At 45.8% G+C, this 22883-nt stretch overlaps 1 protein-coding gene across 5 annotated transcripts in view; it reads left to right on the top strand.

Annotated features, from left to right (window-relative positions):
* Positions 1 to 7105, top strand: part of INKA2 (inka box actin regulator 2) — a 68525-nt gene extending 61420 nt beyond the window's left edge. For all 5 annotated transcript variants that reach the window (XM_063955359.1, XM_063955358.1, XM_063955362.1 and 2 more), the window contains exon 2: positions 755 to 7105. In XM_063955359.1, coding sequence (XP_063811429.1) covers positions 755 to 1771 — 1017 coding nt within the window. In that variant the 3' untranslated portion in view covers positions 1772 to 7105. The remainder of the gene's footprint in view (positions 1 to 754) is intronic.
* The last annotated feature ends 15778 nt before the right edge of the window (positions 7106 to 22883 follow it).

Genomic DNA, 22883 nt, shown 5'->3' with positions numbered 1-22883 from the left:
TTATTGTTATTTAATATAGGATTTATTTTAATGCACTTCCATTTTCTTCTTTTGCTGTTTCTGTCTAGTTCAGTAGATTAGAGAATAACTTTCTGCAGCAGCTTCATGCTCTCACCAGACTACTCTGTATCATTTATTTACTTATTTAGCACCAACGATTGCTTCTCTTCTTACCTGCTGGGCTGCAAGCTATTGCATCATCTAGCTAGAAGTGTTAGGCAGATTTGGGGGCAGATTAGGCACAAGAGAGGGACTATGTTTTCCACTCCATGCTAAAATTGTGTTTTTGTGGGACAAGATTCAAATGTAATGAAGGAATGACAGTGTTTCTCCTTGCAAAAGTATGAAAATCTCTGAGGTGCTGATGATTAAGGGTTGATGTATCAAGCAGTAAAAAGAGTGGAGATGTTTCCCATGGCAATCAATTAGCTTCTATCATTTTATAGAATGCACTTGATAAATGATGTCTCAAAGCTGATTGGTTGCTATGGGCAGCGTTCCATTTGTACTCTTCTCCAATCTTTTCACTGCATGATACATCAATCTCTTGTACTTTTGGTATGGGTCTCCTTCCTGGATAAAATCAGAATAATCCTGTCTCAGGGAGCCAGTGGCTGAGTGATAAAAAAAAAAAATATTGCTTCATTTGTCTCTAGTTTTTGATAAGTACAGTACTTTAATCAATGAAGACCATTGTGTATTTGTATTCGTATCTGTCCCAATGTAACTAGAACTCTTCTGTTCTTCTCCACAGCTGTCAATGAGAGAAGTTGGAGACGATTTGCAGGAGCAGATGAACTGCATGATGGGAGCACTCCAGGAACTGAAACTTCTCCAGGTTCAGACGGCTCTTGAGCAGCTGGAAATTTCAGGAGATAGAAACCAACTACAAAATCTCAGAGCAAATCCGCATTGCCATAGTGCACGACTAGCTTCTGAGGTCAGGCATGAGTCCAGAAAACAGACTGAGAAGCAATGGGCAGGTGGAGAAAGTCTAGACAGCAGCTCGTTGGCTGGCAGTCGAAGGTCATGGGCTGCAAGCTCACTTAGCCCTGTCTCTATGCCAGGCCCAACACAAGGTCATCAGGTATTGTCTGAAAGAGAAAGAGAGACAGAAACTAGACATATGTCCTCTTCTGCCAACTTACCTCCAGTGGAGAATTGGCCCATGCATGAACCTCAGTTCACAACTTCCAACTTTCAGAGCCATTATCACGTTACCAATGCCAATTCTGACCATGACCAATGTACTGAAGAGTTTGTATGTGACGAAGCAAATGATTGGACTTCTTCACTTATGTCCCAGAGTCGAAACAGACAGCCTCTTATCTTAGGTGACAACATATTTGCTGACCTTGTTGGAAACTGGTTAGATTTACCTGAGATGGAAAAGAAAGGAGAACAATCTGAAAACATATTAAATGTTAGCAGATCCCAAGAAATCTACAAAAAGATATCCCTGACAGCCAACTTTTTCAAAAAGTTCATAAGAAGTGTACGACCTGACAGAGATAAGATTCTCAAGGAGAAGCCTGGTTGGCTACATTTTGAAGATCAAAAATCTCAAATATCCAAGAGGACCAAGAAGACAAATAAACAAAAAAGTGTATTCTATTTTCCAACACAGGTTGAAACTAAAGGCAAAGTTGAAAAGCCAGGCAAAAGTCATGGGAAAAGTATTGAGATGCCTACAATATATGCCAAGAAAGATCAGAAACAAGGAGAGTCTATGTACATAGGGTTTGACATGAACACGGCTGTCTGGGTCTAAGCAGGGAAATTCAGTATGCATCTGTGTCTCATGTTTGTGGAATGACTGTGTATTGATAATGGGCATTACAATACTTTTGTGGGTTTTTAAATTGTAGTCAGCTGAGCTGAACTCTGCTAAAGCATTTTTGTCTTTACAACTTGTTTTGTCATTACTGTGGTACAAGGCATGTTTCTTGTACATTTATATATTACAGTAAACTCTAGGATAGGTAGAGAACCAAGCTGGCTCTTGGCACTAGAACATGACAATCTTCTTTCTACTGAGTATAAATGCAGACTTTTATTTGCCACAAACTGTTTCCGACAATCTGCCTAGGATGGGCTTGCACGTTCCTGTGTGGACTACAAAAAGTTCAGGATTTTAACCAATTATGCACCTCAACAGCTCGCTTTGTGCAATTATAGAACAATGTAAATTGCCTGTTATTTAGACTAATCTGAAACGTCACACATATCAAAATGAGCCATCAACTTGAAGCTGGTGTACAACTTTGCCACTACAGGATATTTACCTCTGCTGGGATCTAACATGTATGACATGTTTAAAAACAATCTATTCATCTCTTAAAAGGAAGAAGGGAGGTCATCATGTTTCACGAAGCTATAAGCAGAATAATACCTCCTGTCTCCAGGACTGGTCTTTCCAGCCATTACATCAAGCCCTTATTATTATTTATGACGTTTGTATCTCCAGAGATAACTTGAGTGAAAAGTGGAATAAAAAGCCCAGCAGAGAACAACGAACTGTAATGAAATAAGTTAATGGATCTAACTATAGTATCACTTGGTTTTTAAAAAAGTTTTTGTTCTTTATTATGGACAATAAGAAGTAATTATTGTATACAAGGAACAATACATGTTATTTATGTTCTTTATTGTTTATTTACATACTGTAATAATAGATAATAGTTGCACTCAGCTGTTAATAACAAAAGCACTTGAGAAACTATGTGGCACGTTGTTCAAATGTATACTATTTATGCATATTTCATGTATACGGTAAGCATGGATATCCGGTTTTGATATATTATTTGGTGAGAAAGTGTGTACAGTGTGTAGTTTATGTTGACATGTGGTATAGTTTCTAATGAATGAGTTACATGAAAACAGTTTTAAGTAATGCATACTGCTAGTCTTCACTACATTGCAGGTATGTAATGTATATTTCAGATCTTAATCCTTGTCAGATTCAATTTCCACATAACAGGGCTGTCATATTTTACTTTTTCCTTTGACAGTATAAGGGAAAGCCTGGTACTGCAAACCTGGTACCCGAAAGGTCAGTCCATATGTATGAGCAATCTAAGGATTTTTTTTATTTGCTAAAACTATGATTTCTTTACAGTTCAAGCAAAATAAATAAATAGTTATCTAAGTCATCTAAATTCAGAGAGATTATGGGCCTGATTTTGACTCGTTTGCAAGTCTGAATATGGACACAACAACCGACTTTTAGCCTACTGTGCATATGTCACAGGCTGCGTTTACATAAATCCGTATGACTCAGAAAACGTGCGTTTGGATGTGTTAGCGTGCTCTTCCCTGCAGGACCCTGGAATTGTGTTTGCATTACACCAACCTAAGGCATAATATTTAGGGGGCATGACCACATGTCATGCTCCCTTCACTCGTCATGCTGAGGCCATGTCCAGCACTCCAGTAGCTGCCAGGCTGTCTCCAGCCTCTCCTTGCACTGAATGGAAGCTGGAGGTGGAGCAGCAGTGACTGTGTCCCCCAACCTCCCGCAGGACACTGACAGCGGGTGGGACAGTGGGACAGTGCCCAAAATGCAGTACTGTCCCAATGAATTCGAGAAGGTTGGGATCTATGATAACATCAGAATCAGGCCCTATATCCCTAGTATATCCAGTAGGGTGGCCAATCCTGGGCCATTTTTTCAATCCCGGGAATCGGGATTGAAAAATTATCAATCCCAAGATTCTCGGGATACCCAGGATTGGCTTCTTTTCAATGTGTCCCACCCCCCCCCCCCCCTTGACCTGACCAGCCCAGATAACTCACCCTAATCTGGATGGAAGGAAGGGAGGGTGGGCTACTTGCTGTGAGGGCTGGGTGGGCAGTGTAGCGGTGAGGTCTGACTGCTGGGCGGGCAGCTGCGCAGCGTGACCACTGACTTCACGTGACGCTGCAAAGTGTGTCTAGCCGGGGCGAGGGGGAGCTGAGCAGAGGGAGCCAGGCATCATCTGAACCTCCTGAGGATGTTCAATACTGCCCAACATAGACAATTCTAAGGTGGTGGCCAATCCCGAAATCCCCGGGATTGAAAGCTCCAATGCCAGGATTGACTCCTGGATAATTTTAGGCCGGACTCCCGGGATCCCGACCCCGGAATTGGCCTCCCTAATATCCAGTAATGAGGATACAAGTGTATAATATTGTTACATTTATGTAACACACATTTTATACTATGAGTACACCACAGTATACACAGAAATATCTCAGGTTATGAAGTTCACTCATGAACAGTTCATTATATGGGGCCCTGTGTCTCTTAGATCCCCTGGGGTTCTGTTAGTAATGGGAAGCATTCGATATCCCAACTATCGGGATCCTTCAGCATGCCGGCGCCGGGATCCCGACTGCTGGGATCCCGACAACTATTCTCCCTTTTGGGGTGTCCACGACAGCCCTGGAAGGAGAATAAATAGCCTGGTGCAGGAAGCGCGCCACCGTGCCCGTAGCGTGGTGAGCGCAGCGAGTTTGCAAGGGGCTCTTTTGCACTCGCCCCACTGCCGGCATTTCGGTGGTTGGGATCCTGGCGCCGCTATGCTGGTAGCCGGGATCCCAACAGCCGGGATATCATAGTACACCCGTTATTAATTGAATGATGGTATGTGGCTTATAGAGAAATATACTGTAAACACTTTTCCCATGATCTCCTTGTGTCAGACCTGGTTCCACATTAGGCTTGGGGCCAAGTGCTATAGTCCTGGAAACTAATTATTATTACCAGTCTGAGATTGAACACAAAGTAACACTGTCATATGTCAACTTACTTGCTGCATGTTGCAGATTGCCTGTAAACTATAACAGATAATGGATCTCTGTATTACAGCTTTTATCTAAATTGTGCCAACTCTGTATTTAGTTAACTTTTTGCAGACTTTCCCTAATTCATTTCCTAAGCCTCCAACAGTGCATTAAGGATATATTTCTATGGAACTCACTTCTATGTAATGAATAACAACATGGAGAGAAGGTTATTTAAAAAAATAGCTTTTGCTGTCAAATACCTTTTCCATTTTTATAATCCATTTATTATTTGCTTATATCAATTATTTGCTTATATCACTTAGAGCGTTACCTTTAGATGAGCGTTTGAAATATAGTTTGTGAGCTGTACTGATGAGTGCGTGTGCGTAGTGTACAGTAATAGCTGAGCTAAGTGCAGGTGTGAGTGTGTGTCTTGCTTGTATTGCTAGTGATGTGTTAGAGCTTGAGGTGAGACCTGGCGTTATACATGTCTAGAGTGCAGCTGTATGTTAACCATTCATTCTGTAGAAATGTACAGCATACAATAGCTTTTGAGCCAGAGACTATTTAGACTAACAACTCTTCATTAAGGGAAAGACAAACCTGGAAAAAAAGTAATTAGTATAAAAAAATATATCTTTTGTGTTTGGAAGCCCATAGTTGGACACACTTAGAACAATACTGCCGAAATGGCTATTTTTGCACACACATTAGTGGCCAAATCAGACTATTTGCCTTTCAGGCTAAATGGCCAGAGTAGATGAATGGGAGGGGGGTGCTGGACTGTGTCCCTATATAGCATTGATAAAGTGTATTGTATGGATCTTCGTGCTGAATAAAATAAGCATAAACCTGTCTCAGGAAGAATTTGTTTCTGTGTGTTAATATGAAGAATGCATTGCTCCTTGTTCCTCCATGTTATGATCATAAATTAGCCATTGGGGATGCTGTTCTGCTGGAATCTATGGGGTAAATTTACTCAGATGGGAGTTCTATTTAAGATGGGATGTTGCCTATAGCAACCAATCAGATTCCAGGTATTATCTTCGAGAAGGTGCTACATAAATGAGAAGTAGAATCTGATTGGTTGCTATTGGCAAACATCCCATCTTAAATAGAAGTCCCATTTTAGTAAATGTACCCCAGTGTGATTCAATTAACAGAATAGATGCTGCAATATTGTGTCCACAACTCATTAATTAATGCAAATATACAGATGAGGGGCTAAATGTAATAGCCTGCGAGAAGCAGGAAGTGCACTTTTTTGTGCAAGTCTGGGCAGATTTTTAAAGTGGCAATCGATTACACGGCATAACCAACCTGGTTATGCTGTGTAAATGATTGCCACTTTAAAAAACTGTCCAGCCTCGCACAAAATCCTGCACTTCCTGCTTCTCGCAGGATATTACATTTAGCCCATGGTGTCTACTTTAAGTTATTCTATTAAGATGTATTAAATGCTTATATAAAAATGTAGTGGAGATAAACCCATTGTGCCAAATGTAATGACGTCTGATTTGGCAAGAGGTGCGGGTTCCTGGCTGAACGCAGATTTTTTGTTTAAAGCGGCTATCATTTACAAGACATGGTTTTGCCTTGTAAATGATTGCCACTTTAAGAAAACGTCCGAGTTCGCCAGGAACCCGCACCTCCAGCAAGCTTGGACATCATTACATCCGGCACATCATTGGAGAATTTACCTTTTAAAGATAACAAGGACTATTGTAAACTTCAACCAGAAAAATTGTATACTACCAATGTGTTAGGCATAGTTGTCAACTTTTTGGCTGCCCCTCCTTTAGAGAGAGAAAAAGTGGAGAAGTTGCCCAAAGCTTCTGTCATTTATCAAGCACAGTCTTCAAAATGACAGCTATAAGTTTGTTATAAGTTTATCTCTCTCAAAGGTTTGCTATATCTCCATTCCCCCAGTTTGGTAGGCCGCAGCCTGACAGTAATGTAGAAAATGCGCAGCCCTGGTTAGCCAATTACAGACTTCTCTCTGCCCTTGGCTCCTTCAAATTTCCTGCAGCTATCAATCTATAATGATCTTTTCAACTTCCTCCTTGAAATCACCTATTTCCTGTTATTAACTTTCAGCTAAACCACAAAGCACTCCAAGAGTTAGCCAGTGATGAATATACCAGTTTAAATAACAACACTGTACATACTATAAGTACTTGGATAAATTATGTATTTATTTATATCTTTGAATCAATATGATTGTCTAAAATCTCAGTCTTTGTCACCTGGTCACTACCATGTGTTGTTTATTTGAAATCTATGAAAATACTTTGAAAATGATAAATTGCAGTTAAAATAAAAATCACCAGTACCATAACTATTGTTGTAGACAGTTTATTTATTGAAGTCAATGATTTGGGGGGAAGGAGGGGGTGTTTGTGTTGCATGGTGCAAATTACACAATGGTGAACCTAGTATATGGGTGGAGGGTAACCCCCCAGGTGATTGTGCACTGGACAGATAATTAATACATGAGAGTATAATAAAACCAACCTGTTTATAACTTATTTATACATTTAATTGTTATATATTGAAGGGCTGGAGATGCACCAGAAAGCAAAGTATAATATATTGGTTTTGGCTGAAGAAACCATAAGAAAGGCTTATTCAAAGAAGGCTTTCTTTTTGGTGCACTCTTTTATTTAAATGATTATTAGTTAGTTAAAACATAACTTTTACTATGATTATTTGTTTAAAAAATAGGTAACACCAGTTACATAAAGAATTCTGTGAGTGGCAATACCAACAGTACGAAAAAATTATGTAGAAAGTTTTAATAAAAAGAGGTGACTATACCTTTAAGTCGTACCTCCAATAACTATATTGGTCATTGGTTGACATCTATGGTGACTCTATAGGGTGTAGTTTGGTATGCTGGCGGCTGGGATCACAGCGGCGAGCATACCGGTGCCGGGATCCCGACCGCCAGCATACCGACAGCTGGGCGAGTTCAAATGAGCCCCTTGTGGGTTTGCTGCGCTCACCATATTGTGGGCACGGTGGCGCGCTACGCTTTTTATTCTCCCTCCAGGAGGATCGTGGACCCCCAAGAGGGAGAATAGTTGTCGGTGTGTCAGGATTCCGGCGCTGGTGTACTGAGCGCAGAGATCCCAACAGCTGGCATACTGAATACCACCCGACTCTATATGTATGTGAGCTTATATAAGTGCTATTGAGGGTCACAATTGGCATAATTGGTAATTGGGAGAATTTATCTTGTTGAATTGTGAATTTAGGATTTTTTCTCTAATTGTATATAATTGACGTAGTAGCATAAATTTACCCACTTTTTGCCGTATAGCTGACATCTTATGTTCCGCTGATAAACACAACCTATTTTCGTGGTGCTGAGTACCTGGTTTATTGTTAACCTCACGTTAGTAAAATTATTGCTTGGTTTAATCATCTACCAAGAGAATTTACCTTTTAAAAATATACTCAAGATCATCTAACTAATTATCTGTGTTATATTGAAGATATAAGCCTATCCTTCTATGCCTTTACACTGATAATTTATGTCACTGTTAATAACCATATTTCTCTTACGTCCTAGAGGATGCTGGGGACTCCAAAAGGACCATGGGGTATAGACGGGATCCGCAGGAGACATGGGCACACTAAAAGACTTTGACTGGGTGTGAACTGGCTCCTCCCTCTATGCCCCTCCTCCAGACCTCAGTTAGATTCTGTGCCCAGGAGAGACTGGACACACACTAGGGGAGCTCTACTGAGTTTCTCTGGAAATACTTTATGTTGGGCTTTTTTATTTTCAGGGAGACCTGCTGGCTACAGGCTCCCTGCTTCGTGGGACTGAGGGGAGAGAAGTCAGACCTACTTCTTAGTTAAGGGCTCTGCTTCTTAGGCTACTGGACACCATTAGCTCCAGAGGGTTCGATCACTTGGTGCGCCTAGCTGCTTGTTCCCGGAGCTGCGCCGTCACCCCCCTCACAGAAGCCAGAAGAAAGAAGCCGGGTGAGTATGCAGAAGGCAGAATACTTCAGTAACGGAGGTACAGCGCAGCGGTCGCGCTGCGCTCCGTGCTCCCTCACACACACCAACGGCACTCACCGGGTGCAGGGCGCTGGGGGGTAGCGCACTGGGCAGCAAGTTACTGAGGTTCTTTTGACTGGCAAAATACATATTCGGTGCCTGGGCACTGTGTACGAGACCCCTGCCAGTATAAAAAATTCAAATTTAAGCTGGACTACAGCGCGCCGGGAAGGGGCAGGGCTTAGCCGCACAGTTCACCAGCGCCATTTTATCTCTTCACAGTGTATGCAGAGACGCTGGCCCGGACCTCCGCTCTCCTTACAAGTGCAAGGGAGCAAAACGGGGGGGGGGGGGGGGGGGGGGGCACAGGCAATTTGGTGCTGTATATGTATTTACAGCACAGCCATTATATATTATTTATTTAGTAGTATATGGGCGCTGGGGTGTGAGCTGGCATACTCCCTCTGTGTTTTCTCTGCAGGCTTCCCTGTGGGTCTGTCCCCTTTTGGCCGGTGTGAGTGTGGGTGTGTCGGTACTGCATGTCGACATGTCTGAGGCTGAGTGTTCCTCCCCGGAGGAAGTTACTGGGGGCGCGGAGAAGAATTTGGGAATGTCTCTGTTGGCACAGCCGACTGCTGATTGGGTGAATATGTTGAGTACATTGAATGCAAATGTGGCATTATTGTCTAAGAGGCTGGATAAATCTGATTCTCAGACACAGACATGGAGAAAATCCATGGAGGACGCTTTGTCAAAGGTACAGGCCCCCACAGGGTCACAAAAACGTTCATTTACCCAGATGGCGGATACAGATACCGACACATACTCTGATTCCAGTGTCGACTTCAATGAGGCCAGTTTACATCCGAAAGTGGTTAAGAGTATTCAGTACATGATTGTGGCTATTAAAGATGTTTTACATATTTCTGAAGAGCCTGCTGTTCCAGATAAGAGGGTTTGTTTGTATAAGGGAAAAAAGCCTGAGGTGACTTTTCCCCCCTCTCATGAACTGAACGCTCTTTGGGGGTAATTCCAAGTTGATCGCAGCAAGATTTTTGTTAGCAATTGGGCAAAACCATGTGCACTGCAGGGGAGGCAGATATAACATGTGCAGAGAGAGTTAGATTTGGGTGGGGTGTGTTCAATCTGCAATCTAATTTGCAGTGTAAAAATAAAGCAGTTAGTATTTACCCTGCATAGAAATAAAATAACCCACCCAAATCTAACTCTTTCTGCACATGTTATATCTGCCTCCCCTGCAGTGCACATGGTTTTGCCCAATTGCTAACAAAAATCTTGCTGCGATCAACTTGGAATTACCCCCTTTGTGAAAAGGCTTGGGAGTCGCCTGACAAAAGGTGGCAGATTCCCAAGAGAATTTTTATAGTATTTCCTTTCCCCTCTAACGACAGGGAGAAATGGGAGTCGTCTCCCAATGTGGACAAGGCTCTGTCCCGACTGTCCAAAAAGGTGGCGCTTCCGTCTCCTGACGCGGCTGGTACTCCTACGCAAGCAGGGGGTCACAATAATCCCGTACTTGGACGATTTCCTGATAACGGCGAGATCAAAAGAGCAGTTGCTAAGAAATGTGGAACTCTCCCTGACGGTTCTGCAACATCATGGTTGGATTCTAAATTTGCCAAAGTCTCACTTGATTCCGACAACTCGGATGCCCTTCTTGGGCATGATCCTAGACACGGAACTACGGAGGGTGTTTCTTCCGGCGGAAAAAGCTCTGGAAATCCAGACCATGGTCAAGGAGATTCTGAGACCAGCAAGAGTGTCGATTCATCAATGCACTCGAGTGCTAGGGAAGATGGTTGCGGCTTACGAAGCCATTCCATTTGGCAGGTTTCATGCCAGGGTGTTTCAGTTGGATCTGCTGAACAAATGGTCCAGGTCTCACCTGCACATGCACCAGAAAATAAGTCTATCTTCCAGGACCAGAATTTCTCTCCTGTGGTGGCTGCAAGGTTCTCACCTTCTAGAGGGACGTCGATTCGGAGTAAATTGCCAGGGTGGAACAAAGAGCAGGGTGGCAATGGCGGAGGTCACAAGAGTTCTCCGCTGGGCGGAACAGCACGTGAGCACTCTGTCAGCAGTTTTCCTTCCGGGCGTGGACAACTGGGAAGCAGACTTTCTCATTAGACACGATCTTCATCGAGAGGTGTTTGCAGAAGTGACAAGGCGTTGGGGAATTCCTCAAATAGACATGATGGCGTCTCGCCTCAACAAGAAGCTTCCGAGGTATTGTTCTAGGTCAAGGGACCCTCAAGCCAGTGCAGTGGACACCCTGGTAACTCCATGGGTGTTTCAGTCGGTGTATGTGTTCCCCCCGCTTCCTCTCATTCAAAGAGTGCTGAGGATCATAAGACGAACAAGGGTTCAGGCAATAGTCATCGTTCCAGATTGGCCACGGAGGGCCTGGTATCCGGATCTTCAGGAATTACTCGTAGAAGATCCTTGGCTGCTTCCTCTAAGAGAGGACCTGTTACTGCAGGGGCCATGCGTGTTTCTGGACTTACCGCGGCTGCGTTTGTCGGCGTGGTGGTTGAACGCCAAATACTAGCTCGTAAAGGTATTCCCGGGGAAGTCATCCCCACTCTCCTTAAGGCTAGAAAGGAGGTCACGGCGAAACATTATCATCGTATTTGGAGAAAATATGTGTCGTGGTGTGAAACCAAAACAGCTCCTGCGGAGAAGTTTCATTTGGGTCGTTTCCTCCATTTTTTGCAGGCAGGCGTGGATGCAGGCCTGAAATTAGGTCCCATCAAAGTGCAGATTTCGGCTTTATCTATTTTCTTTTCAAAAAAATTGGCCACCCTTCCTGAGGTTCAGACTTTCGTGAAGGGAGTGCTGCATATCCATCCTCCATTTGTGCCACCCGTGGCACCGTGGGATCTTGAAGTGGTGTTACAGTTTCTTATGTCTCACTGGTTTGAACCTTTGCGAAAGGTTGAGTTAAAGTTTCTCACTAGATAAGTGGTCATGCTTTTGGCCTTGGCGTCTGCCAGACGAGTGTCAGAATTGGCGCCTTTGTCTCACAAGAGCCCATATTTGATTTTTCATGTGGATAGAGCGGAATTGAGGACTCGTCAACAATTTCTGCCGAAGGTGGTTTCTTCGTTTCACATAAATCAACCTATTGTGGTCAGGGCCGGCAACAGAAATCTTGGGGCCCCATACACTGATATCTCTGGGGGCCCCCTACCCCCTCAACTCTTCCCCTCAATATAAATGTGTGTGTATATATATATATATATATATATATATAAATATACAGTATATAGATACACACGCACACATATACAAACATACATATATAAGCACACATACATGTACATATACTACACAGACACAAACATACATATATAGACACAGACCCACAGATTGTCACAACGGTGAGGGAGATTGCAAGGACCCAGGAGGGACTGACCTTGTCTGTAGGGACATCACATTGGTAAAGCTGAAGTCGGCTGCTGTCCGATATTCCCAGTCAGTGTGCCTGGCAGTGCTGTGCCGCTCAGCTCCTAGGAGTCAGCGGCAGCAGCAGGGACGGGCTGGCGCGGGTTCATGCGTAGTGACGCCGCGACGCTGGCAACACAGCATGGGACCAGCTCAGACCAAGTGATGGGGTATGCGGCGGGGGTGGTGTTTGTATTGGGAAGTAATTGTCTGTTAATTGACGTATGGGCGTCCCAGAGTGCACGGGAGCCACAGCTTTCTTAGGCACTGCCTACACATTTCTTGTGCCCCTGATGCTCGGGGCCCCCCTGATCCTTGGGGCCCCATACAGGTGTCCCCTTTGACCCCCCCTGTCGCCGGGCCTGATTGTGGTACCTGTGGCTACGGAGGCTGTCGCAGTCCCAAAGTCTCTTGATGTCGTAATAGCTTTGAAAATTTATGTCGCCAGAACGGCTCTTGATAGGAAAACGGAAACACTGTTTGTCCTGTATGCTTCCAACAAGATTGGAAATCCTGCTTCCAAGCAGACTATTGCACGCTGGATTTGTAATACGATTCAGCTTGCTCATTCTACGGCTGGGTTGCCGTTGCCGAAGTCAGTAAAGGCCCATTCTACCAGAAAGGTGGGCTCATCTTGGGCGGCTGTCCGAGGGGTCTCGGCACTTCAACTTTGCCGAGCAGCTACGTGGTCGGGTTCAAACACTTTTGCTAAGTTCTATAAGTTTGATACCGTGGCTGAGGAGGACCTCATGTTTGTTCAATCGGTGCTGCAGAGTCGTCCGCACTCTCCCGCCCGGTCAGGAGCTTTGGTATAGACCCCATGGTCCTTTTGGAGTTCCCAGCATCCTCTAGGACGTAAGAGAAAATAGGATTTTAATACCTACCGGTAAATCCTTTTCTCCTAGTCCGTAGAGGATGCTGGGCGCTCATCCCAGTGCGTACTGTTACTTGCAGTTATATTATTGGTTGTTGTTTTCGGTTACACGATGGTTGTGTATCGGTTATGTTCAGCTTGTTGCTGTTCTTTTCGTTCATACTGGTATCTGGTATTCCTGCTAATCCAGTTGTACGGTGTGTTGGTGGTGTGAGCTGGTATGTATCTCACCCTTAGTTTAACAAAACTCCTTTTCCTCGAAATGTCCGTCTCCCCTGGGCACAGTTCTTATAACTGAGGTCTGGAGGAGGGGCATAGAGGGAGGAGCCAGTTCACACCCAGGCAAAGTCTTTTAGTGTGCCCATGTCTCCTGCGGATCCCGTCTATACCCCATGGTCCTTTTTGGAGTCCCCAGCATCCTCTACGGACTAGGAGAAAAGGATTTACCGGTAGGTATTAAAATCCTATTTTCACTCAAACATTTCTGTGTATTGGTAGTGCTGAGTGCCAGACTTATTATTAACTATACAAATAGATATTATTGCTGCCAAACATAGGACCTCATTCCGAGTTGATCGCTCGCTAGCTGCTTTTAGCATCAATGCAAATGCTAGGCCGCCGCCCTCAGGGAGTGTATCTTAGCTTAGCAGAAGTGCGATCGAAAGGTTAGCAGTTCTGCAACTAAAAAATTTCATGCAGTTTCAGAGTGGCACAAGACTTACTCCTAGCTTACGATGACTGCAGTCTGTTTAGTTCCTGGTTTGACGTCATAAACACTCTCTGCTTTCGGCAAGCCACTCCCCCGTTTCTCCAGCCACTCCTGCGTTTTCACCTGGCACGCCTGCATTTTTTAGCCCACTCCCTGAAAACGCTGAGTTGCCGCCCAGAAACACCCACTTCCTGTCAATCAAACAACGAACACTTGAGCGAATGAAAAGCATTGCTCGAGCTTGTGTAAAAATACAAAGTTTTGGGGGTAATTCCAAGTTGATCGCAGCAGGAATTTTTTTAGCAGTTGGGTAAAACCATGTGCACTGCAGGGGGGCAGATATAACATGTGCAGAGAGAGTTAGATTTGGGTGGGTCATATTGTTTCTGTGCAAGGTAAATACTGTCTGCTTTATTTTTACACTGCAATTTAGATTGCAGATTGAACTAACCCCACCCAAATCTAACTCTCTCTGCACATGTTATATCTGCCTCCCCTGCAGTGCACATGGTTTTGCCCAACTGCTAACAAAGTTCCTGCTGCGATCAACTTGGAATTACCCCCTTTGTGTGAAAGTACTTAGCGCATGCGCGCTGCGTACCATGCGCATAAATGCCGTTTTTCAACCTGATCGCTGCACTGCAAAAAACGGCAGCGAGCGATTAACTCGGAATGAGGGCCATAGTCTAGCCAAAATGGCATTTATTGTATCTCTTGTTGCAAGACTAACAACTTGTTACATTGATGTCTCCTTTGCCTGAACTGCTGCACATATCAGTGTTCTGCAAATACAGAGAAAATTGACAATTGGTGTATGATTAACTATTATTAAATTACATTCTCTGTAAGATACACTGTCCATATTTGATGGGAATACATTAATAATATTTTCGCAAAATATGTTATTTTCTTCATATTAATTTTAAAGAAATGTTAGTATTTTTCACACTGATTCAACCAATGACCAATATAGTTATTGGAGGTAAGACTTAAAGCTATAGTCACCTCTTTTTATTAAAAGCCTTCTTTGAATAAGCCTTTCTTATGGTTTCTTCACCCCAAAACCAGCAAAGGTGAAGTTGTCAGTTCAACACACTGCTTTTTATACATTACATATCAAAATATGTTCAGTTTTGCTTTAATTCTTTCCTTATGACACTTACATCATGTAGCTCTTGTATAGTTTCAGACAGCTTCCAGCACTGACAATTGGATTTTATTATAGTGACAAATATTCCGTACACACTTTGCACTGCAGTGGAGCTATAAATACTTCCAACCTGTAACTCTGAGCTAAAAATACCGTACTAGCAACATCACAGATCCTCAGTTATATATAAACTGCTAATTAACCAGCCTAAGCTCTGCTTATGAGATTGTGACTTGGAAAATGGCTGAACAACCACTTGTGAATTATCAGGAAGACACGTCTGTCTCTGTACTGTATATCTTCTCAGCTGACCTCATCATTATTCCTAAATTACAACTAGGCATGTAAGGCCTTTGCCGCAAGCTAAGTATTCATCCAGCACATCTGGGACACACAGTTATGACATCACCTGGGCGCCTAGGGGGCACATTCCAGACCTAAAACCATTGTTCAATAAGCAGGGTATTCGGTTTTTATCCCAGTACACGTCAATGGACAACATGCATGGACTGTATTTATGTATAAGTGGAGTAGGGTATTAGTGTCAGAAATAATGAAAGGTGTAACAATTATAGTAAATAAAAGTGCACCTAGATTAGACCTAGTAACAGTGGGACACTTCCCTTGGAACACATTGATGGGTTTTATACTTGGTAAGGAATGACATTTCAGGGATATTTATAATTTTTTTCATACCGGGACAGATGCCATGAAAAGCAAGACTAGATGGGCAAAGCGGTTATTATCTGCCAAAAAATTCTATGTTTCTATGTTACTTTAGATACACCGACGTTACCCCCAAGATTTGAAAGGAATGAAAACATATATTATTGTGCATATATAATGGTTATCACTGTTTATATGGCATTTCTGAGATACTGTGTGTGTGTGTGTGTGTGTGTGTGTGTGTGTATCTCCTATATAATAGCCCAGATCTGTGACTTTGTGACTCATTTGCTAACACTGGGCGGAGTCACAACACTGGGCGGAGTTAGTCAAATGAGTCACAGATCTGGGCAAATCTATAGGAGACTAGGAGCAGAAGCAGATAGTATGGGCATGGCACAGGCAGGGGTGCATACCTCCCAGCTTTCTTCAGGCAGACAGGGGTGCATACCTCCCAGCTTTCTTCAGGCAGAAGGAGGGCACACACACACACACACACACACACGGCGAAAAGGGGGCGTGGCCAACAAAGGGGGCGTGTCTTTACGGGAGGGCCCCCGTTTTCGTCAGTGAGGGGGCATGCCCAGCGCTCTGTGAGCTGCTGGCATGCCTCCAGGGGCGGATTATGAGTCCGGGGGGCTCAGGGCACTTGAGACAGGGGAGCCCTATCTCATGGCTGTGTCTGCTGTGGGGCTGGGGGCATGGCCTAATCGCGGCCCGTGTGGCCATGCCCCCTTATGCAAATTCCGGGATTTTTTTTTTATATGGAATTTTGGCCCCTCAGCTAGGGCTAAAGCCAGAGGAGGTGGTCGCTTCCCCCTACACACCCGCACAGGCAGAAGAAAGCAGGCAACACCACAGACCTGCCAACACGCAGCAGCGTGTGCAGACTGTAGCACAATGCTGACGCTGTTGCTGGCAGGACGGGGGAGCTTCTGAGCTGGGACAGAGCTACTCCAGCCGGGGGGCCCCCTAAAACTGTGGGGCCCACGGTACGTACCCCCTGCCCCCCCCCCCCCTTAATCCGGCTCTGCTGCCGGAACCCCGGGACAGTTGGGAGGTATGGGGGTGTGTGAGGGGTATGCCGTACAGACAGACGGGCACCAGCTCACTGTGTGCTTGACCCCCCACATCAGCATACTCAGCAGGGTCTCTCTGGCGCGGAGGAGCATCACTTTCTAGCACACTCCACGCTTCTTAGCTGCAGTTTTGTGGGGCACCTGCTGCTGTGCAGGTTCCGTACTGCCTCTGTTATCTCCAGCCCCGGCAACCCCACCGCTAGCTGCAGTGCTGCCGCCCGCAGTGAGTTGCGCCCAGCTCCTTCACACACTTTAGCCAGCGGGTAGCGCTGCAGAAGTCCGAGCTGCTTGCAGGCTCCGACCCCCTCCTCCCTCCAGCCGCAGCATCTCCTGGGAGCTAACCAGTCACTCCCAGTCTCCCCTTTCTACAGTGCCCAGCAGCCGCGAGGTCCGCGCCGTGTGCATGCTATGACCCCCTCCTCCCTCCAGTCGTAGCGTCTCCTGAGGGCTAACCAGTCACTCCCAGTCTCCCCTTACCACAGTGCCCGGCAGCTGCGTGAGGTCTGCGGTGTGTGACTGAGGAGGGGGGGAGGGATGCTGACGGGCAGAGGAAGCAAGACTCCAGCCTGAGAGAGTCAGCCATGCCAAGTCTCCACCAGCAGCAGATCCCAACAGGTTGGAGTGGAACAGCAGCAGCCGTGACTCCGGTAAGACACATCTGTCTGTCACCACTGTTTTGTCCCTAATACCAATCTCTCCCGTGCCCTGTGTTCTGTCATGTCCCTGTCACCCCTGGCCTTGCCCTGTCACCCTTATCCTGGCCCTTTCACCCTTATGCTGGCCCTGTCACCCGTGATCTGACCCTGTCATGCCTGTCCTGGCCCTGTTACTGCATGCCCTCCAACTACCTTTTTGGCAGGTACAGTACCCGCAGCGCCTCCAGACCCCTCCTCAATGCACCACACCTCCGCACCTTCCCCTCCACCACATGCAGCACTCCACCCCTCCCCCACACGCTGTGCCTCCAGACCCCCTACACCACCCGTGGCTCCCACTCCTCCGCCCCTCCACCACCCACAGCACCTCCAGACCCCCTCCACCATCCACCCCCCATATATGTCTCCCACCCACACCTGCCTCCCTTCACCCGCAGCATCTGCAGACACCCTCCTCCATCTGCGGTCCCCCCCACCCATGGCACCCCCGCACTTACCCCTCCAGCACCTGCAGCGCCTCCAGACCCCCTTCCCCATCCGCCGCACCACCCGTACCTGCCCCTCCCCTACCCACGGCGCCTCCAGACCGTCGCAAGGGGCTGTGCCTCCTTCACCATCGCACGCCCTTTCATTGTGCAATATTTAACCACTGACAAAGGAATGCAGGTAATGCTCCATATAATACAAATATTGAACCCCAGAAAGGCATGCAAGGGTTAAGGGGGCGTAGCCCCTTGCGACGGTGTGAAGAGCGCCCGTAGGGCGCGATGAAGCACCTAGTTATTATTATTACTATTATTATTATCCTTTCATTATATGGCACCACATGGGATCCGCATTGCCCAATTACAGAATACATAAACAAATAAACAAAACAAGAAGACCGTGACTTACAATTCAATACAATACAGGACAAGTACAGGGTAAATAAACATAGCTGCGTTAGCAGACAAAACTGAAATAAGTATCATGGCAGCAGAAAACTGAGGGATTTGGTGCCGTCAAAGGGAGGTCAGTGCCGTAACTAGGCATGTTAGCGCTGTGTGCAAGAAACGACATTGGCGCCCCCCCCCCCTATGCAAGATAGGGGCAGTGCGCGCAAAAAATATATAGGGGCGTGGCTTCATGGGGAAGGGGCGTGGCCACAAAATAATAGCAATTCATACTACGGTGCACAGTAGTCTCCATTATTCAAATGACGCTGCACAGTAGCGCCACTACACCAGGTAGAGCCCCTTTTATACATTACAGCAGACAGCGTCCCCCTTTTTACACATTACAGCAGACAGTCCCCCTTTTTACACATTGCGGCAGCCAGTCCCCCTTTTTACACATTGCGGCAGCCAGTCCCCCTTTTTACACATTGCGGCAGCCAGGCCCCCTTTTTACACATTGCGGCAGCCAGGCCCCCTTTTTACACATTGCGGCAGCCAGGCCCCCCTCTTACACATTGCGGCAGCCAGGACCCCTTTTTACACATTGCGGCAGCCAGTCCCCCTTTTTACACATTGCGGCAGCCAGTCCCCCTTTTTACACATTGCGGCAGCCAGGACCCCTTTTTACACATTGCGGCAGCCAGGCCCCCTTTTTACACATTGCGGCAGCCAGGCCCCCTTTTTACACATTGCGGCAACTAGGACCCCTTTTTACACATTGCAGCAGCCAGGCCCCCTGTTTACACATTGCGGCAGCCAGGACCCCTTTTTACACATTGCAGCAGCCAGGCCCCCTTTTTACACATTATGGCAGACGGTGTCCCCCAGAGAGAGAGAGAGAGAGAGAGAGAGAGAGAGGGATAAACTTACCTTCTCCCTGCTGACAGGCTCCTCGTGCTGGCATCTCCCTCTGTGCAGGCATGGTTGATTCTATTTCGGAGTGGGAGAAGGGACCTTCTGACGTATCTAGGGGAGGAGACACGTCACCAGGGGGAGGAGCTACGTGCGAACAGGGTACCTGAAAAGTACCCTCGCGGGCTCGCTTCGCTCGCCACGCATCGGTCTCGGTGGCTCGCTCCGCTTCGCTCGCCACCTGATTACTAAAGGTAATAGTTGGTGGCGTGGACAGTAGAGGAACTATCCCGCTGGCCTAGCTCCTCCCCCATGTGTCGTAACTCCTCCCCCTTACGAAAAAGGTCCCTTAGCCCACTTGATTCTAGCATCTACCGTGCAGGCATCGGACAAGGAGGAGGAGGGAGGGGGACTGGAGCCGCAGCAGCGCTATGTCATTGGTAGTAAGCGCCGCTGCAGCATCCCCCTCTCCTTCCGTATTGGTTGCCTGGCGCTGCTGTGGATGCTGGGATGGAGGAACCGCATCCCAGCATCCACAGCAGCGCCGGGCAGCCTATACGGAAGGAGAGGGGGATGCTGCAGCGGCGCTTACTGCCAATAAAATAGCGCTGCTGCGGCTCCAGTCCCCCTCCCTCCTCCTCCTTCTCAGCTGCCTCCGGCGCTTCTCTCTCCTCCAGCGCGGCTGCGGCGCACGGCGCAGACTTCAGAGGCGGCATGTAATGAGTCAATTTGACGTAAAAGCACGGGGGAAGAAGGCCCTGCTCGTGAAAGCTTACATTAAGCATGAGATCTTGATAACACCAACTTAAGTTGGTGTGTGCTAACAGAGAAAAGCTCAGAAAAGCTATTGGAGAAGACTTCTACATATGTACAGGACTATGAGGTTGGTGGTTTCAGCGGTACACAGCAGATATCCACTACTTAAGTGTGAGATGTTTCCACATAAATATCGGGGTAAAGGTTTAATAGGCTGCTAAATGTCTCTGATTTTGGTGTATACATCAGTGGCACATATTATAATATAATGTATTATATTCCAACTTCTGTCAGGTTTGTCCTAGCATCAAAATGTCATCCAATATCTAGACATTTTGTAGAAATATTTCAAAAACGTGGGATAAAAATGTTTTGGGGTCTAGTCTGTTATTGTTCCTTTTTTTAAAAATAAATATTCTGAAATAATAAAAAAAAAAATCAAATATATCTTTCCTCAAAACAAAATTTCATATACTGAAAAAAAAAAGTTTGTCTATTTGTAAATTGAGCAATATTTGATAATAATAGAGTGTGGAACTTTTATATTGTTGGGTTGCACCCATAGCGCCTGATTCCGTGTCAGATGGATCTCACGGATACCTGCAAGCTGTGCATGTACAGCAGAACAGCAACCACAGGCAGCATATTCACAATACCATGCATATGCACACAGACAGTTTGAATGTGAGGACGGATTGATCTGCTCATTGGGGGTAATTCAGAGTTGATCGCAGCAGCAAATTTGTTAGCAGGTGGACAAAACCATGGGGGTCATTCCGAGTTGATCGCTAGCTGCCGTTGTTCGCAGCGCAGCGATCAGGCGAAAAATTGTCATTTCTGCGCATGCGTATGCACCGCAATGCGCACGTGTGACATACGAGTACAAAGCCTGTTGTGGTTGTGCATATGTTCTAGCAAAGTTTTCAGTCGCACTGACGGCCGCAAGAAGATTGACAGGAACGGGGCATTTCTGGGTGTCAACTGACCATTTTCTGGGAGGGTTTACAAAAACACAGGCATGTCTGAAAAAACGCAGGCGTGGCTGGGCGTTCGCTGGGCGGGTGTATGACGTCAAATCCAGACACGAATAGGCTGAAGTGATCGCAAGCGCTGAGTAGGTTCAGAGCTACTCAGAAACTGCACAAACTGTTTTTGCAGAGCTCGGCTACACATGCGTTCGCACTTCTGCTAAGCTAAAATACACTACCCAGTGGGCGGCGGCATAGCGTTTGCACGGCTGCTAAAACTAGCCAGCGAGCGATCAACTCGGAATGAGGGCCCATGTGCACTGCAGGTGTGGCAGATATAACATTTGCAGAGAGAGTTAGATTTGGGTGGGTTATTTTGTTTCTGTGCAGGGTAAATACTGGCTGCTTTATTTTTACACTGCAATTTAGATTTCAGTTTGACTACACCCCACCTAAATCTAACTCTCTCTGCACATGGTATATCTGCCCCCCCTGCAGTGCACATGGTTTTGCCCAACTGCTAACAAATTGCTGCTGCGATCAACTCTGAGTTAGGCCCATTGGTGGTCATTCCGAGTAGTTTGCTCGTTGCCATTTTTCGCAACGCAGGGATTAGGTAGAAAATGCGCATGCGCATGGTACGCAATTTAACACAAAACTTAGTAGAGTTACACAAGCTCGAGCAACGTTTTTTCATCGCTCGAGTGATCGTAGTGTGATTGACAGGAAGTGGGTGTTTCTGGGCGGCAACTCAGCATTTTCAGGGAGTGTGCTAAAAAACGCAGGCGTGCCAGGTAAGAAAGCAGGAGTGGCTGGTGAAACGGGGGAGTGGCTGGCCGAACACAGGGCATGTTTGTGACGTCAAACCAGGAACTAAACAGACCGAGGTGATCGCAATCTAGGAGTAGGTCTGAAGCTACTCAGAAACTGCAAGGAATTATTTAGTAGCAGTTCTGCTAATCTTTCGTTCACTATTCTGCTAAACTAAGATACACTCCCAGAGGGCGGCGGCCTAGTGTTTGCAATACTGCTAAAAGCAGCTAGTGAGCAAACAACTCGGAATGACCACCATTGTGCCTAATTCAGACCTAATAGCAGCAGCAAAATTGTTCTCTAATGGGTAAATCCATGTGCACTGCAAGGGGGGAGGGGGCAGATATAACATGTGCAGAGAAATTCAGATTTGGGTGGGTTATATTGTTTCTGTGCAGGGTAAATACTGGCTGCTTTATTTTTACACTGCAATTTAGATTTCAGTTTAAACACACCCCACCCAAATCTAACTCTCTCTGCTCATGTTATTTTTGCCCCACCTGAAGTGCACATGGTTTTGCCCATTAGAGAAAACTTTTGCTGCTGCGATCAGATCTGAATTAGGCCCATTGACTGATCTCTCTATGTGAAATGGATGTTTCTGAGCTGCAACTGGATGGTTACCATGGTTACCATGTGGACACGTGGAACAGATCCATCTCATAACAGTATCATGGGCACCTAGCCCACTTCTGTTTAGAGAATTCAGATAGAGATGGGACTCCCTTTTTCTGATGGACCTTCTGATACACCCAGCATGGATATAGTCCATATACTAATGATGACTGCTTTTGATGGAACAGTGGAGGTGTGACCTTCTGAATGAAGCCGGATGGATTATAATTGGCATAGACAGCCAGATGCTTGCATTAGCATAAGATAGCTGATGTAGCCGAACAGAACTCATGGGGAGATGTATCAAAACTTGGAGAGAGATAAAGTGGAGAAAGATGAAGTGCCAACCAATCAGCTTCTAACTGTCATGTTACAGGCTGTGTTTGAAAAATGACAGGCACTGATTGATTGGTACTTTATCTCTCCACTTTATCTCTCTCCAAGATTTGTTAAATCTCCATCCTGAGTCTGTAGTCCAACTATATATTTATATATTATTTTCATATAGTTATTTACAGTATATAGTGCCAGCATATTCAATTGCTCTTTATAATTTGGAACAAACAT

Source organism: Pseudophryne corroboree, chromosome 2 (genome assembly GCF_028390025.1).
Source record: "Pseudophryne corroboree isolate aPseCor3 chromosome 2, aPseCor3.hap2, whole genome shotgun sequence".
Taxonomy (NCBI): Eukaryota; Metazoa; Chordata; class Amphibia; order Anura; family Myobatrachidae; genus Pseudophryne; species Pseudophryne corroboree.
The sequence above is the reverse complement of the archived record's forward strand: the minus strand, read 5'-3'. Positions and strand labels throughout refer to the sequence as shown.